This window comes from Sceloporus undulatus, chromosome 3, assembly GCF_019175285.1.
Source record: "Sceloporus undulatus isolate JIND9_A2432 ecotype Alabama chromosome 3, SceUnd_v1.1, whole genome shotgun sequence".
Classification (NCBI taxonomy): Eukaryota; Metazoa; Chordata; class Lepidosauria; order Squamata; family Phrynosomatidae; genus Sceloporus; species Sceloporus undulatus.
The window spans coordinates 230,548,927-230,567,488 of record NC_056524.1 but is presented as its reverse complement, the minus strand read 5'-3'; the positions used below and the strand labels follow the sequence as shown (position 1 = coordinate 230,567,488).

Genomic DNA, 18,562 nt, shown 5'->3' with positions numbered 1-18,562 from the left:
CCCTCCAAATCTAAGCATTCTGCATCCACAGATTCAACCAACCACATTGAAAGTAATCATACACACACACACACAAATCCAAAAACCTTAATTTTTTCATTTTATGTAAAGGACACCATTTTACTATAGCATTGTATATAATGGGACTTGAACATCCATGGGGGCCCTGGAACCAAGCCCAAGTAGATACTGAAGCCCGACTTTAAAATATGTTGAGAATAACAAGTTGCTCTTCAAACTTACCATGTAATAATGGAGCAACTGATTGGGATATTCAGTTACAATCTCATCAAACATAAGATCTTATAGACTTGCTATATAAAGTCTTGATACCAGGAAACATCAGTGGTACTGTATTATTGTTCTTTTTTTCTTCAGTCTTTCTTTTTTACCCATATGTTGTCTACCATTTCGCTCCTAAAATCCAGCTTTGACAGTCTGATTAATTTTAGGTTGAAGCTCATTAAATTTCTTTCCGCTTTCCACAGACTTTTCTTCTTAGACTGTATGCACAGAGATAATCCAGTCCTATTAAGTACATTGATCATTAGACCTTGACACTTAATATTTAAGCAAATGTGGAGTGATACATTTTGATACCAACCTGATTGGTATTTGATGGACAGACCAAAAACTGATTTATTTTACTGATTTTGCTTGTTGTCACTGTACCAGTAGGAATCTATTTCTTATTATTAAAAGTATGTTTGATATATTTATCTTCTTTTATTCCCCCCCCCCAACTCCTTAATAAAAGAGGAAAATAAAACAAGGGAAAATTATAGCAGGTGTAACTACCCCTGTTCTAATGCCAAAGGGTGTGTGATAGTATTCATAGAAAAATAAGGCTGCTAAGGCTACACAACTAGCAAGTCTGGGTCAAATGTCCTTAAGACTCTTTGCATATTAGAAAGCAGTATGGAACATCCTTTGCTCGTTGCTTTCCCCTTTTCTACATAAGTGGCAATGCCATATTTAAAATGATTCTTGGCATTACAAAATATTTTAACTTCTCAGTGTTGCAGTCTAATGGATATAGATATCATATTTAATTTGCAGGACATAAGCAGTCACTGTCAATAGTAGACATGAGATCTTACATTGTTTTTATTTGGCAATTTGGTACATCACATTGAATTCTACAGCTTCAATGTAAGAAGGGCACAAGAGAAGGTTCTTTTTCCTTATTTTGTTCTTCTGACTTGTAAGGATCCATATCACCCTTGAGGCACTGCACTGAGTAATTAGATTGGACCAGGAAAATGTTGTAATTTTTACAAGGGACTCATTAATTCATTCTATTTAAAATATTCCCATTTAACTCTCCTCAAAACAATTATACATGTGCTGTCAATGATCCAGAAAATACAATCATGCTCCATGTTTTAGGCAGAGCAATGGAAAGGATTGTAATATTTGTGTTAGGGAGATGAGGGAATATCTGCTTGGATTTTAGGATCAAAAGCACTGATCACATGATGGCTTGTCAAAAAACAAAAATAAAGTGTTCATAAACCTTTGAAGTTAAAACAGTTTATAAGTAGGGAGGGGGGATACATACTGTAAAGGCACTAGAACCTGTCTGATCTTGGAAGCTAACCAGGGTCATCCCAGGTTAGAACTTAGATGGAAGACTGGTAACAAACACTAGGTACTATGGGCTATATTTCAAAGGAAGGAACTGGCAAAACCATCTCTGAGGATTCCTTGCCTAAGAAAACGCTATGAAATTTATGAGGTTGTCATAAGTTAACAGGCAACGTGAAGGTGTGTGCACCTGTGCGCGCGTGTGCGCGCGCGCACACACACACAAGTTACAGAGGGTGCATGGTATGGAGGTGGAGGATTCATCAAGGGGGGTATTCAAACAATTGAGTCCTATCATTAACATCCAAAAACCTATTCAGAGGTGATAATAATAAAGGGAGAAATAAGAAGAAGCTATCTGCTTTTGTGGCAGATGTGGTTTTGTTATAATTTGAGAAAAAGTATCTACAGTATTTAAAACAGTGAGGGGAAGCAGAGGAGAGGTACAGAAAAGAAACTTCTGTCTTTTTATTTCACCAAGTGTCACTAAAATGGAAATTACATCTATTTTTTGACGTATGAGGCACTCTTGATAGTGTACAACAATGATCAACGGTCTAAAATGCATTCAAAAAGATACTGGCAATGCTTTTTTGCCATTAAAAATAATAATGCTGTTGCTATTTTTGTTTGCATACAATTGATAGGAAGTAGGTTACTTGTGCCTGTTTCCTTGAAGAATTTAATTTTTTTCCTCCATTGCTCATGCTGCCATGTTACTGAAGGCTCTGCTTATTCTGAGATTGTCTAATAACCAAGATATGTTCATTTTCTGTCCTTGGAGAACTAAAGTCCTATTCACATCATTTGCACTGGCCAAAACACAGCTCCTAACAAACACATCAAATATAAAATTCACCCAAAATTATTGGTCGCCAGCTATCTCTAAGATTTGTTCACAGGAGGTTTGCTATTGCCTTCCCCCGAGGCTGACAGCATATGACTTGCCTAACACCCATGAACTATATACAGTGCTTTTTTTACCCACATGGGCAACCTTATGCTCCAAAGCATCCAAAGTTGAATAAACAGTTTAGTTGGATGTACAGATTGTTTGACAGTTGGGTGCAGACTGCCTGATAGACCCACTCTCCCCTATGAGCCTGTCTGATTCCTCCAAGAAAGTTTTTCTTTTGGTCCCTGTTGTCATAATCACATGAGAGAGGACCTGCTTGGTGTTTACTCCCCCGAGTTTGGAGTTCTCTTCCTCAAGAGTCTAGGCTGGCCACCTCTCTAGCCACCAACAGACAAAGAACTTTTTTTATTTAGACAGGCTTTGGCCTGCTAATGTACTATGCTTGTTTTCATATGTACTCTTTTAAAAGCTTTAAAATATTTTAATTCAGTGCTGTTTTAATATAATAGTTAATTATGATTTACTATTATTACTATTGTGATAATAATTCCATTTTAATCTCAACCAGCTTTCCTATGCCCCAGATCTGCCCTGATTTCCTCCCATTACTTGAGTCCTGTGTTCCAAGGTCAGGAGAATGTCCACAAGCATGTTCCACTGTGTTATCCGATGTGGCCACACCAGGGGCACATCACCCATTCTGAGGTTAGAACAAGTCTTCTTGTGTTTGGCCTCAGTGCAAGAAATGCACCACAGCAGAAGCCTCACTGGCCAATACAGTGAGGATGTGTTTTAAATAGCTGCTCAGCATCAGAACAGGTGATCTCAGATCTTCCTGGAAGATCCAGAGCAAACAGGGTGTTATTTACATCAGTTTAAACAAGGGTTTGGTAATAAACACCCCAGATGTCATCCAGACCATTCAGGCCAGACTCTGGGATTTGGTTGAGGTGAAGGGAGACTGTTTAATTTGGCCCATGGAGACAGGGTCCTATTACATCATTAGATAACATCATTAGACAGCTTTAAAAAAGCGGTCAAGACGGATCTCTTCCGGCAGGCCTTCCCAGATTAACCATCCCGGCCCAGGTTCCCAGGTTCCCTGATTCCCTCATTCCTCCCGTGGCCCCATCTTAGAGATGGTTGAGGATCAACAGAGGGATATCAGGGTTTTTAGTTTTAATTGCTGTTTTTATCCTTGATATTGTATTTTTAATATGTTATACTATTTAATACTGTCTTAAGGGGGGGGAGGGATAAAGTGTTTTTAATTGTCATATTTTATATTTTACTGTTGTTAACCGCCCGGATTGGTTTGCCAGAGGGCGGTATACAAATAAATATTATTATTATTATTATTATTATTATTATACATGTTGTTAGACATCCTGGGTCCAACATTGGGGATTTGGCCCTACATCATCTGGACTCCCCAGTGAGGTGGAGGGAGGCTGGTTAATTTGGCCCATGCAGACAGGGACCTATTATATATTGTTAGACTTCTTGGGTCCTACACTGGGAAAAAGACGGGCTATAAAAATAAACAAATTATATAGTTCTGTCTCTTTACATATAAGGCAAACATGAGAAATCTCTTTATGTATGGGGTGACATGTAGCCATTTACTCTCCATCTTTTTACAGGGACACCAGTGGCTTTGTACATGCAGAACATGCACTATGATTAAGCTTATGGTAGGATTCATAGGTTCGCATAAACTGGATGCATGTGTTCAAAGGATACACACCAGCAAATGTATTGGTAGAAACTGTTTGCTGCTGTTAAGACTGATAAGGAAGCTTGTTCTTCAGTGCTTCCTGCACACAACATTGACCTATCAGACTGCACTATCTCTGCACCAGCCTTTCTTAAACTTTTCAAAATGGAGGAAATCTTGAAATAATTTTTAAGATCCAGGGGACCCCTGAATTTAACAAAATACAGTCAGCCCTCCTTTCCCACAGATTCAGGCATCCACGGTTTGAAAATGTTTTTAAAAAGTATGAATTCCTGATAGCAAACCTTGATTTTCCATTTTATATAAGGGACACCATTTTGCTATGCCATTATATTTATTGGGACTTGAGCATTCATGGATTTTGTTATCCACAGGGGATCTTGGGACCAACCCCAGTGGATAACTCTCTCTCTCTCTATATATATATATATATATATGTGTGTGTATGTGTGTATTATGTGTGTAGGGGGAGGGGAAAATACTATGTTCTAGTAGTTGTCCATAATGTCCCTCAGAGTTAAGTACATTTAGATCTTCTTCATATTTGAGGTAAACTGCATATACAATACAACTGATGTGTTGGGTGGGGTCCATACAGATATTACAATTCCCCCCCCCCACACACACACACACAATTCAGACCTTCCATTGTCACATCTTGAAGACAAGTATATTTAAAACAATAACCTTGCCTTGTCAGTGTGTGATCTGAATAAAAGAAAATGTTCCCCCTTGGCCCCCTTTCAATCTCTGTCTCTTTCTAACAGAAAGAACTAATTAAGGCAAAGCTAAGGGAATTGAATTCAAACTTTGTATTGCTCATGTGACCTAATCTTTTTACAATGGCATCTTTTGCAAGCCATGTTAAGAATACATCTTTTCCAAGGCGTGTAAGGATACTATTCATGCTCTATTCTCTCCAGAAAATCCTCCCAAAGGGGGGAAAAAAGAAGAAAGAGTAATTGTCTTGAATATGCAATAAATACTTGCAGGAAATGGGAGTCAATGGAGACCTGCTTGTTTTTCTACCAAAATCATTAAAATTCAAAAATACTGTATAATATCTTAAATTTGTTTTCTTTTGAAAGGGCCTTGGCCAGTCATAATAGGTGTGTCAGCTGTTTTTCTGTGCCAAAAGAAAAGGAAAAAGAACCCCTTTAGAGAGTAGATTAGGCTGTGACATAGAAGTCTATCAAGATGTAAAGAAATGTTGAACAAATGCAGTGGATTAGCCAATAGAATAAGATGCCAAGAACTAGAATATACTGAACCTGTATACAGTGAAGTAAAGAAGACTAAATTCAGTTATGTGATTTTCTACAGCTGAAGCAAAATGGCAGTGTCTCAAAGAAAGCTTTAGGAAGAGCTTTCCTTGGGGTCCTGAAAAATTAATGAACTGGGTTTAATGTAGGAGAAAGGAAAAGAATGTAGTGCTTCCAAAGAAAGAGGTGTGTAGGTGTGAGTGTGTAAGAGAGAGGGAAAGAGTTCTTTTGAACTGGAAATTAACAACTTTGGGCTCAGTAAACCTTTCTACCAAAACACTTATTCTGAAATACTGAAGGAACTAATCCAAAGTGATTCAAAGGCAGTGTCCCCAATGAGGCTCAAATGTGATTGTACTTAAATTCGTCTGCAGAGTGAATGGAAAACTTACACTGGCTATAATATATGTCCTGGCTTTGTTTTTAAATATCCCAAATCCATTTTCTTAGTCTTAGTCTGTACATGACATAAATAGTGTGAGAGAAGCTTAGAAGCACTTTTCAGTGTCATATGTGAAAGTGACCCCCATTTCTTGCATTGTAATTCTCCAGCAGCTACTCTGTCTCCTAGAAGGTCTTACACAAATGCAAGAAATATGCTTTTGGGCATTGGTAATAGACATATGATTTCCTTGTCTTTCCCTCCCTCCAACTTTCTTCACTGCTTCCAACTCTCTTCACTGCTTTCTGTCATATCTTCTTAATTTGAGTATAATGCTGCCTATAAGGAAACTCCATGCTGCAGACCCAAAAAACCAATGTTAAAAAAACCAGTTCAGATTTTAATCTAAATGTATATCAGGGATGGGTGAAGTATGGTTTTTCAGATATTATTAGATTTCAATATCCTTCATCCCTTGCCCTTAAATTCTCCTGTGGTGATCAGAGTTGCAATCCAATATCTGGAGGTCCATATTTTGCCTAACCTGGAAAATATGATTGCAAAACAATATTTTGTAAAGGGAAAATTTCAGTTGCTGGGTCAATCGAGACAACATCATTACTAAACATTATTGGGGTCTTTTTGTTGTTATTGTATATAATGTTTCTTGATTTTTTAAAAAAGATAATGCATGTGTGAGATGGAGTGCTTATTTTAATTCAAATCAAACTAATAATTGGCTCTCTCTTTCTATACCCTGGTCATAAGTGTAGTTTAATGCATATACTCACAGTAAGAGCTACATACTGTATAGAGATTAAATTATACTTTAAAAATGTAACAGCAATATCCTTTTTGCTTTTTTCCCCACTTTTTTCTTTTATAACAGTAGAACCATTCTTGTCCTACATGGAAATAGTTACTCTAAAAAAGAAGCTTTACTGTCTTTTCTTTTCTTTTTTTTCCACTGGACATGGCCAGAGTAATTTCTTTTAAGAAGAAATTCCATGAGTTACAATATCCTTTCCTTCACCTTTGCAAATTGTACTCCGTTGGTGGCTACTTGTCACAGTGGTTTATAATTGCCATCAAAATCTTGGGTAGTTGCATTTGTTGTGTTCCATGTAAACATTCTGGCCACAGTTAAGGTCAAACAAAAAGTGTACTTTTAGTACATTGCAGTTAAAAGTTGTATGGATATGGAAGTTTACAAAGGCTGTAACAAAGTTCTATGCAGCCTAGGTAAGACTCATTGAATCCAGTGAAATTATTAATAATAATAATAATAAAGTTTTTATTTGTACCCCGCTCCTTCCCAAGATCAGGGCGGCTTACAACAAATAGTTAAAAACAGAATAAATACAATACAAATCAAACAACAAATTACAATAAAACAAAACAGGCTAAAATGCCCCATTAGCCCAACCTCTTGGCCACGAAAGAGGAGGGAGGCCCACAGGATTTTTAGTCGGGGAATGCCTGTTGGAACAGGAAGGTTTTCAGGTCCTTCCTGAATTGGGCCAGGGTGGTGGTCGAGCGGAGCTCAGTGGGCAGCATATTCCAAAGGACTGGGGCAGCGGTGGAAAATGTCCTCCGTGTAGTGGAGGATAATCTAGCCCCAGGGACCTTCAGTAATTGCTGCCCAGATGTTCTGAGGGTGCGAGGCGGAATGTACGGGGAGAGGCGGTCCTTTAGGTATCCTGGACCCAAGCCATTTAGGGCTTTATAGGTAATCACCAACACCTTATATTGAGCCCGGAAGCGGATGGGCAGCCAATGGAGATCTTTCAATACCGGTGTTATGTGGCTGGTCCTGGAAACGCCAGTGACCAGCCGGGCTGCCATGTTCTGCACCATTTGCAGCTTCCGAGTTTGGTATAAGGGTTGCCCCATGTAGAGTACATTGCAGAAGTCCAATCTCGAGGTTACCAGAGCATGTACAACAGTTTCTAGGTCCCTCTGGGCCAGGTATGGACGCAGCTGGCGAATAAGCCGAAGCTGATAGCAGGTGCTCTTGACCGTCGCATTCACCTGAGCAATCAGGTGAAGCGACGAGTCAAGAAGCACCCCCAAACTGCGCACGGAGTCCTTCACAGGGAGCGTGACCCCGTTCAGGACAGGTGGAACCACCGCCATTCCTGGACCAGGGGAACCTATCACTAGTACCTCCGTTTTCTCTGGATTCAACTTGAGTCGGTTTCCCCTCATCCAGCCCATTACTGACTCTAGACAGGCCACGAGAGAAGAGACCCCATCCCCAGTCACTGCATCAGTCGGAGACATAGAGAAAATGATTTGGGTGTCACCAGCGTACTGATAACCCCGCGCCCCATGTCTCCGGATGATCTCTCCCAGCGGTTTCATGTAAATGTTAAATAGCATGGGAGACAGAATGGCTCCTTGAGGGACCCCAGTTTTAAGGGCCCGCTCATCGGAGCACACATCTCCCAGCTGCACCATCTGGGACCTCCCAGAGAGGTAAGACCAGAACCACTGAAGCGCAGTGCCCCCGATTCCAACCTCTGCCAGGCGCCCCAGAAGGATTCCATGGTCTATGGTATCGAAAGCCGCTGAGATGTCGAAGAGCACCAACAGGGACACGCTTCCCCTATCGATGCCCAGGCGGAGATCATCGACCAAGGCGACCATGGCCGTCTCAACCCCGTAACCCGCCCAGAAGCCAGTTTGAAATGGGTCTAGATAATCAGTTTCATCCAAGACCGTCTGAAGCTGAATCGCAACCGCCCTCTATTGTTAAGAACCCTTCCATAACTGTGTCTTTATGGTGAAAGATTAATTGATTTTCATCCAATATACCTTTCGTACAGACAGATTCCACCAGTGGTGGCATTATTTTCACATTTTGTGGCATTCTGGACATTGCTTTCCAGCACAGCTTCTAATTTTACCTTCACAAACACTTAAGAAAAATTCAAAGACATTGTTTTACAGTCTGTTTCGTTGATGTTGATATATTCACATTCAGAAGATTAGAATTGTTGGTTATGCTCATGTTTCTAAATCCAGCTTTAGAACATAACCATGAACAGGTTTAACCAGTTGTTATAACCTCAAATGAGGAGCCATGAGATTGTTCCTGTTGTATGCCGCATGTAATTTGAGAATTAGCCTATTAGAATGATTTTCCTTCCCCCCCCCCTCTTAGACACCCTTCCCACTTCTGTTGGCAGAGTCATCAGTTTTCCAAACTATTCAAAAGGGACTTCCTACATTAATCCTATTTCCTGAAGAAAGCATTAGCTAAGAGGTTGTGCTTACATCTAAATATGTTTTCTCTGCAAATCAACCACAAGTAAATCTGGTGCAGAATGAAGTGCCTGTTTACAACATTTTCTGTTTTTGTGCAAAAGATACTGTTTTCTCAACCATACGCAAATTTTGTACAGAGGAAGTCCCAAACTTCAAATAGTCTCATGAGTCCAAGATTCTTATCAGGGTTTCTCAATTATGTTTTTCAACTATTTTTTTAAAAAAATATTTTCAGATATTTTCCCCATTCCTCTTATCTTCTAAGAATATTCATCATTTTTACATAGGCTGCCATGGCTTGATGCTATTTGGCAGAACAATGGACCATGCCCAATAGGGTTTTCATTTGTGTTCAGAGACTTTGGAGTTTATCACACAGGAGGAATTTCTCTTAATTTTGAATGAAAAGAAAGTGGGGCCAGAACGCATTCACGTGAATGTGCTAGATCAGCTAATTTATGTGAATTTGAATTGCATTCGAACTGACTTCCCATTGCCCGAAAATAGCTTGCCATTGCCCGAAATTGTGTGTGGTAGTCTATCACGCAATAACGTGAAACCCCATGATTGCGTTCGGATTACCATTGAATTATACTTCCAATTTCCCTTGTCTGATAAACACCTAACTGTTTCATATTGGGAGGCTGTGCTTGACCCCAATGTATCTCTTTGCTGGTGTTTTTTTTTTTTTTTTTTAACTTTAATTGAAGGCCCAAGGCCATTTGAGGCATAGGAAGAAAGTACCTATCTAATTATGTGATGTGTGTAAACTCTGAAAGCATAAATCTTTGTTTCCAGAGCTACACATTTTTATAAGATGCCTGGTCCAGTGACAGGTGAATCAAGCAAAGGCAAGATTGATCTCACCATGATTTTTATGGACGCTGCATCACACTTCATAAAGTTTTGACTCCTTAAGAATATTCCATAAATGGCCTCAGCTAATAAGGGTGCAGTGACTTATTTCTTTGCAAACATATTTAAAAATCCATGGCTCGTACAAGTGCACCACAAGAGGGAGGGAGGGAGGTTAAGGAAATCAAAACCATACAAAAGGATGTGAAGTGAGCAGAAGCAAAGTGGAAAATGACAGCAGGTTGACAGCAGTGGCTGGTGACTCCTCTGTCGATGAAGCAGTGAAACCATTTCAGGTTTTAGTAGAAGCTTGAAAGGTTCTGTCCCCCTAAGTATCTAGCCCTCAAATAGTCTCAGCATCATCAACAGCTTTGAGGAGAGCCAGGAAAAAAATAAAATTATTATTATTGTTATTAAACCATGGAGTAGATTCATTGACCCAGTGCCAAGGGATGCCACCTCTGCATGTATGTGTATAAACAAAGAACTCTAAAAACAGATTAGGTGAGAGAATGAGAGATTGTGAAAAAGAGTCTTGTAAATATTGGCAACAATGTTTCTTTCTTTTGCCCATTGTCCTTTATAAAATTTCCTGGAAGGCCTTCTCTGCTTTCAGTGTCTCATAGTATAAAGTAACTTTAATCTTCAGCCATGGCCAACATTCTTGAGAAGACAGACTCTGGGCCGCTGTTCAAAAGGTTTTCTGAATAGTACTTCAGAAAGTGGCTTTTAAAAACAAAAAAGCACAAATACAAACAAACTGAAATGAGGTAAAAGTAGCCATCCATGTAAGCATCGTCTTTATGAAGGTGATGTCATGGAATGCTTGCCAAATGCATATGGGGTCTTTTGTGTCCAGGAGTGCAGCCACCATTATGTTCCAGGTCTGGGATGGAGGTGGAGGCAAATTAATTGGCTTTGCAAGAAGGGAGAATTGCCTTTTCCGGATGTGTTAAAGTAAGAGGTTGGCTGCCAATCACAGTGGGATCTTATTCCGCTCCATCTCAAAAATTGGCAGTGTCATTTAGCATCAGCTGCCTTCTTGAAGTGATCATGGAGTTAGAACAACTGTACCCTGTTTACAGCAATGTGTGAGTGTCTGCAGGTGGGGATGGAGGAGGTTGGGTTTACATAGCAGACCCATGCAGAGATCAAAATGAAACAGATTTTTCCAACCAAGTTGTTACATGGGCCTGCTTATAGGTGCTGTTGTAAGCTCTCCAGGCCTGCTTGTTAAGGGGTTCTCAATGGCATTAAAATTGCCTTCCTCTGTCAGAGAGTTAGCAATCAAGTGCTTATTGGGTGGTTAATTTCTCTCTTGGGATTAAGTGGACATCATTTCTTCTCTTTTGAAAATGTGCCCATGTTTGGATACTGAATAAATGAAGGAACAATTTATGATCAATTCCTGTATCAATAACACTACTCTTTCCTGATTTTTTTCCCTCTAAGCTTGCAAGATTGGATACTACAAGGCCCTCTCAACAGATGTTGCCTGTGCTAAATGCCCACCTCACAGTTTCTCCATCTGGGAAGGCTCTACCTCTTGCACCTGTGATCCAGGCTTTTTTCGATCAGAAAATGATGCTGCTGCCATGCCCTGCACTCGTAAGTCAGGCACTTTTATTTATTATTTTCCTTTCCTTCTTCTCTTGCTGCTTCAATAATTTATACATGAAACACTCCCCAGAGATGTACATCCTGCTATGAAAAGTGTCTTGTTGGTGACAGGAACATTCAGTAACAATTCCCTTTTAAACAAGTCAACACAACATGTCAATACCGGGTCCCCTCTCCGGGTACACAGCAGAAAATGAAGTTTGCAATTAAGTGACAGAATGTAGGTCAACGGCAAGAATAAGAGGCTCTGGATCCTCCCCCCACACTTCCCCCTTTCTTTGGTATCTATATTGTAGAAGTGCCTCAAGGCTGCACTGTGTACATATAATGAGGAACAATCCTAGCTTTCCATATCTTAACATAATAGAAAATGGAAGCAAAGTAGCTCTGAAGGAAACTGACAGCCTGAACAGACAGGCCAAATTAAAAGTGCTTTGGATCACTTTGGAGGTATGTTGTTTAAATGGCACACACACCTTAAGAGGCCAGAAGCTATGTCAAAAGCGTGGCTTTGGCGTGGCTTCTGGCTTCTTAAGATGCATACATCATTTAAACAGCATACCTCCAGAGACCCGAAGCAGCTTTATTTTGGCCTCTCTGTTCTGGCCCTGAGTCATGTAACACTGATTTGTGGTACCATTTAATAGGTTTCCCCGCCCCTTTTGTGTAATATTTCTAATGGGCAAAGTTTCGTTCTGGCTTTATCAATGAGCTGATTCACACAAATATGTTTACATGCTTGCTTACATGGTAAAAGCTGCCAGAATTTGACATCTGGGCCTTGTTCAATGCAATGTTTGTGGCGTTGTAAGTGCAGCATCAGAAATCAAGCTGTGGTAAGTGACAAAGCACCATCACAACGCTTTCTGAGGCAAGCACAAGATCAGCTGCTGCAGGACGTTGTGGTTGTTTCATCATATAATCCTTGTTGTTTTTGATGTGTAAGTTAGTTGTCAGAATACCAACTTAAGTTTGTAGAAATTGAACTAGGTATCTGAGGGGCTGTGCACACCGGCCATAAAAGCAGGCCTGGGGATGGCGTTGGGGCATGGCGTCCACATGACCCACACCCTGACACTGCCCCCAGAGCTGCCGCAGCCTTGATCTGGCACAGCTGGAGGCAGTTGCAGGCCACCCCTTGTGGTAGTCTGAACAGCCTCAGAGTTCCATTGATTAGAACAGAGGTTGGAGGAAGTGAATGCAATTATTGCTACATGGCCCTCAAGTTCAGTTTCTGGGTGGTTTGAGAATGCAAGAAAAATGAATAAATAAACTGACACCATATTTGTGCTGCTAAGTGCCTATTAATACAGCATCCAACCATTAGTGAGGATGATTAGTGTTACTAACTGTAGGAGTTTTGTTTCACTAAAAAGGACTAAACTATGTGAAGTTTAAAATGCCTTCTGATCATGTATTTGTTTACATTGGTTTTCCTTGACCTATAATGACTGAGAAAGTGTTCTGTATTCTTGTTTTGATACAGATTTTTTTTAAAAAAATTGTATCATATTATATATACATTTTAATTATAACTCTGCAATGCACAGTGTGTTCACTGCCATGAGATTTTATTATATGAAATGGTATATAAAAGTTGTTAAGAGAAAAAGTCTGAGTTCTCCTATGATGAAAAGAGGGGAAAATTATATTGTTGTTGTTGTTAATTGCCCTCAAGTCAACCTCAACTCATAGTGACCCTGTGGATGAGACAGTTCCAATCCCCCTATACTCCACTGCTCTTCTTAGGTTCTGGAGATTCAGGCTCCTGGCCTCCCTGATTGAGTCTAGTCATCTGGTATGCAGTCTTCCACTTTTCTACTATCTTCTACCTTTCCTAGCATTATTGCCTTTTCTAGTGAGTGATGCCTTCTCGTGAGGTGGCTGTCTTGGACTGCGGCCAGCACACACAGACACACGCCAATAAGGAAGGCAATTAACTATGAAGCTGGAAGTAGTCCACAAACCTTGCAGGGAGAGAGAGAACAAGCAAACCAAAAGCCAAGCCAAAGTCAGGATAACAGAGGTCACAATTGTCAGTCCAGTCCAGGGTCTGGTCAGCCAGAAGGTAGCAATAGTCCAGTCCGTTCCAAAGTCAAGAGTCAAGGCAACAAGGAGTCAAGATACAGGGAGTCAGTGCGGGCAGCAGTCACACCAAAGGATCATGCAATAAACTCTGGCACTGAGTTGGTGTCTCTCTGCTCATTAAGTAAGAGAAACTCTTTCCCTTGCCACCTGAGGCTGGTTTGCTAATTGCTTCTCAGTAATTCTCTGGGATCTGCGTCTGTCAGCACTTTCAGCCCTGTGTTGTTTATAGGAGAGAACCTTCAAGCTTGGTTCCTCCCCAGAGTCACCACTAGGCTGCTGTACCGCCAGAGGAATCCCACCAGCACTAGGACCTGGCTGAGCCTCCTCCTCTGGGGCTGGGAGATCAGGGCTGGATTCTGGCAGAGCAGGATTAACACCTGGTGTAGCCTCAGTTACCTCTTGCTCTGGAGGAGCCCCATCCTCCTCCTCATCCTCCGAGACCTGCTCTTGGCTGGCCATGACAGTGGCCAAAATACGACATCCCCAGTTACGTCCTCTTGGCATTCTAACTTTGGTGCTCAGTTGTATATGTTTACACTTTAGGATTTTATCCTTTCATGGTTGCCCTTCCTATTTCTAGTCTTCTTTTTATTTCTTGACTGCAGTCTCCATTTTGATCAATGTTTGATCAAAGGTATGGGACATCTTTAACTATTTAGATCCCCTAATTATGTAGGTTGAATGTGTATATCTTCCTAAGTAATTGTTTCACCTCCATTATGTTTTCCACTAGTAGTATGGTGCCATCTGCATATCTTGGATTGTTGATACTCCTTCCTCCAATCTTCCTTCTTTGGAGTCTATACCTGCTCTTCATATGATCTTTTCTGTGTACAACAGGGGTAGGCAACCTGCGGCCCGCAGGCCGGATGCGGCCCGGCGAGGCCTTGGGACCGGCCCCAGCCCAGTCCTGCCGCCGATTGCCGCCGGGGCCTTTGGGGGGCAATTGTCTATAGAAGCCTCAGAAACATGCATTTATATTAACATTTTTTAAAAAATCAGCAAATTTTTTCGTGTGTCCTCCATTTTTTTAAAAAAAGTGTCTTCCATTTGAAAATTTTGTCCTACATTTGTCCTGGTTTATTTATATATTTAATTTTTTAAAAAATTATTTAATTATTTATTTTTTGGCTTCGGCCCCCCAGTTGTCTGAGGGACAGCAACCCGGCCCCCGGCTCAAAAAGGTTGCCTACCCCTGGTGTACAAGTTGAAAAAGTAGGGAGATAAAATGAATCCTTTGTCAATTGGGAACCCTTCTGTTTCCTCATATTGTGTTCTTATGGTAACCACTTGTTCTAAGTACAGATTTCTCATCAGACTGATCAAATGTAATAGCACTCCCATGTCTTTGAGAGTGTTCCATAATTTTTATGCCAATTCTTTTTGATCATAGAGTATCCCCACCCTTGGTTTGAACTCCTTGAATTCCAAGCAGTGCTGTGGACACTGATTTTGGTAAGACAGAAAGCTTCCGCAGTACCAAATGTCTGTTCATTGAAGGTTTCTGGAGACTGTTGCTGATTACTTTGCCTCTTCTAGGCAGTCATAAACAGCTACTGTAGGACTGGCTAGATAGAGAATCCTTGGCTTTCCCAGCTCAAGCAGAGCTGCAGATATGCTGCTGAAGTCTGATACTGAATCTTTGTGTTTTGTAAGGACTCTTTTTGGCGAATGCCAATGCTGCTCTTCCAGTTAGATAGATGACAAGAAGAAAAGGGAGGGCAGATGAGGTAAAAAAAGAACTTTGTAAAAGAAGTTTCCTTGTCAGAGGCTTTGTTAACTGAGGTATGCATGTATTTTACCTGACAGCAACATGTTTAGTTCCTTCTGAATTTGACCAAAACCTATAGTTACAGCAATCTATACAATCTCAGGGTATAGAGCAAATTCTGTAGCTGCACTGTGATAGTCTCTTGTGAGTGAGAGGTTTACATCTTAATTCCACAAGAAAGCTTGTATCAATATAAGGTTGGAGGAATAGTTGTTGTGTGCTTGCAAGTCATGTGTGACTTATGTCAACCCTAAGAGCTTTATGACATCAGGGGGGAAAAGCCAAAATGGAGAAGGGGAGTAGCAAGGAAAACTGTGCCAAGGGAGAAGATCATAAAAATGTGCCTTTTGCCACAATGGAAAATCCATTTGGCAAAAGGCACTCTTTCATTATTGTCTCCCTTGGAAGAGAACAGAAGTGCTACAGAAGGCATGAGGAAGAGAACAGAAATTTCTGCTCTGTTATGGATTCCCCCCCCCCCCCAAGTAATAAGGTTTGTAAGATCCTATTACTGAGATTGCCAAGATTTTTTCAGAGGGGGTTTGCCTTTTCCTTCCTCTAAGGATGAGAAAGTGTAACTTGCTCAAGGCTACCCAATGGATTTCTATGGCTGATTCAAACCCTGGCCTCCAGAGTTGCACTCCAGTGCTCAAACCACTACAGCATGCTGGCTCTCCAGAAGGATGGTCCTCTGAACATACTTATGTGACAAGGGTCATGGTTTCATTGGCTTTGGGCCACTCCACCTAGAGCAAGTGTGTTGATGCTGCAATTCTGTAGAGCAGAATGAAGCTGATAAAGTTGCCCCCCGGCATATTTTCACAATTAGCACTTAGGAAAAACAGAGCATACCTTAGCAAGGCAGCCACATCAATTAATGGGATACTTCCTCTTTGTCATTACTGCAGGGATGCAGTGAGGAATGGATAAAAACATTGTGATGTTAAGCAAGTAAAACAGTCAAAAGTAGGATTGAGGGTATTACTAGAGTTAAAGGGCTGCTGTCATTTTCAGTGGGGACTTTGATATTATTTGAACACAGTTACAAACTAAGTAAAGACGTCATGCCAGACAAATCTAATCTCTGTCTTTGATAAAATTACTAGCTTGGTAGATGGAGGGAATGCTTTGGATATCGTATATCTTGATTTCAGTAAGGCTTTTGACAAAGTTTCCCATGACATTCTTGTTAACAAGCTTATAAATGTGGGATAGACAAGGCAACTGTTACATGGATTTGTAATTGGTTGACTGACCGAATGCAAAGGGTGCTCAACAATGGCTCCTTTTCATCCTGGAGAGAAGTGACCAGTGGGGTCGCACAGGGTTCTGTCCTGGGCCCAGTGCTATTCAACATCTTTATCAACGACTTGGATGACAGAATTGGAAGCATTCTTATCAAATTTGCAGATGACACCAAATTAGGAGGAGTAGCTAACACTCCAGAGGACAGGATCAACATTCAGGATGACCTGAATAAACTAGAAAGTTGGGCCACAGCTAACAAAATGAACTTCAACAGGGAGAAATGCAAGGTACTGCACTTAGGGCAGAAAAATAAAATGCACAGATATAGGATGGGAGACACATGGCTGAATGAGACTACGTGTGAAAGGGATCTGGGAGTCCAAGTAGACCACAAGCTGAACATGAGTGAACAGTGTGATGCGGCAGCTAAAAAGGCCAATGCAATTTTAGGCTGCATCGGTAAGAGTATGGTATCTAGATCAAGGGAAGTAATAATGCCACTCTATTCTGCTTTGGTCAGGCCCCACCTGGAATATTGTGTCCAGTTCTGGGTGCCACAATTCAAAAAGGATGTTGAAAAACTGGAATGTGTCCAAAGGAGGGCAAGTAAAATGGTGATAGGTCTAGAAACCATGTCCTATGAGGAACGACTTAAGGAGCTGGGGATGTTTAGCTTGGAGAAGAGAAGGTTAAGAGGTGATACGATAGCCCTATTTAAATACTTGAAGGGATGCCATACTGAGGAGGGAGCTGACTTGTTTTCACTTGCTCCAGAGACTAGAACCCGGAGCAATGGATGCAAGCTACAAGAAAAGAGATTCCACCTCAACATTAGGAAGAACTTCCTGACAGTAAGAGCTGTCCGACAGTGGAACAAACTCCCTCGGAGTGTAGTGGAGTCTCCTTCCTTGGAGGTCTTTAAACAGAGGCTAGATGGCCATCTGTTGAAGATGATTTGATTTGGATTCCTGCATGGCAGGGGGTTGTACTGGATGGCCCTTGCGGTCTCTTCCAACTCTATTATTCTATGATTCTATGATTCTAAGGCACATATATTACAGCTGGAATGAAGTTTAGGCTTTTTCTTCATCTTTGTTTCCACCCTTCTGCCTTGCACTCATAACCCAGATACAACTCCAAACTCATTTAATTTTTTGATGTCACAGAGGAAGGCGTCTCCCCTTCCTTGCCCCCCAATATGTCTTGAGGGATGTGTGTCTGATGCAAGGAAGGCTAGGAAATGCCTTACCAACATTATGGGCCCATATCAGTAGCATCTGTGAAGCTATAATTCTCAACAAATCTTGGCATGCAGCCATAGAAGCATGACAGGCATTAAAAGAGGGAGATGTGGGGAGGGGATGGGAAGAAACCCTCTTCACTTACTGCCATTGTCACCACTGAAACAATAACAAAGGTATCTGAAATGACTCAGTATTTTTATTTGCACCAAGATTCCAAATATTGTCTGTTGACCACCTATAACTGAAGATTTCAAATATTTCATGAAGCCAGGAATGTCAGTGGGCAGCTGGCAGTATGCTGCCTGCTTAAATTATTGTGTTACCAAAAACTTTAGCTCAACAGCACTTGGGGCAAATCTATCTGCATAATAAGGCTTCTCTTGCTGGCCACTTGCTGTAATTGCGGGTGTTCTCTCCAAACAAGTGTTCCTGCCCATGACACCATCTTGTTTGCTGCAGCAACCAAGCAAGTTATGCTGACTGTTTTGGAAAATTGCCCTGCAGCCTACTTGAAACAGAGATTTTGAAAAGCTGATTATTTATACCTTCTTCTTTCCAACCGTTTTACTTTGCTTTATTTCTATTTTAGTTTCATTTTTTAAAAAGCCCCATAATTGGGCTTCATTGTTCTATTTCCAAAG

At 40.9% G+C, this 18,562-nt stretch overlaps 1 protein-coding gene across 5 annotated transcripts in view; it reads left to right on the top strand.

The window, feature by feature from the left end:
* Positions 1–18,562, top strand: part of EPHA4 (EPH receptor A4) — a 217,328-nt gene that overhangs the window by 74,150 nt on the left and 124,616 nt on the right. For all 5 annotated transcript variants that reach the window (XR_006102924.1, XR_006102926.1, XR_006102925.1 and 2 more), the window contains exon 4: positions 11,403–11,558. Coding sequence is in view for 2 of the 5 variants with exons in the window: in XM_042458022.1 (XP_042313956.1) it covers positions 11,403–11,558 (156 nt within the window). In the remaining 3 variants the exon portion in view is untranslated. The remainder of the gene's footprint in view (positions 1–11,402; positions 11,559–18,562) is intronic.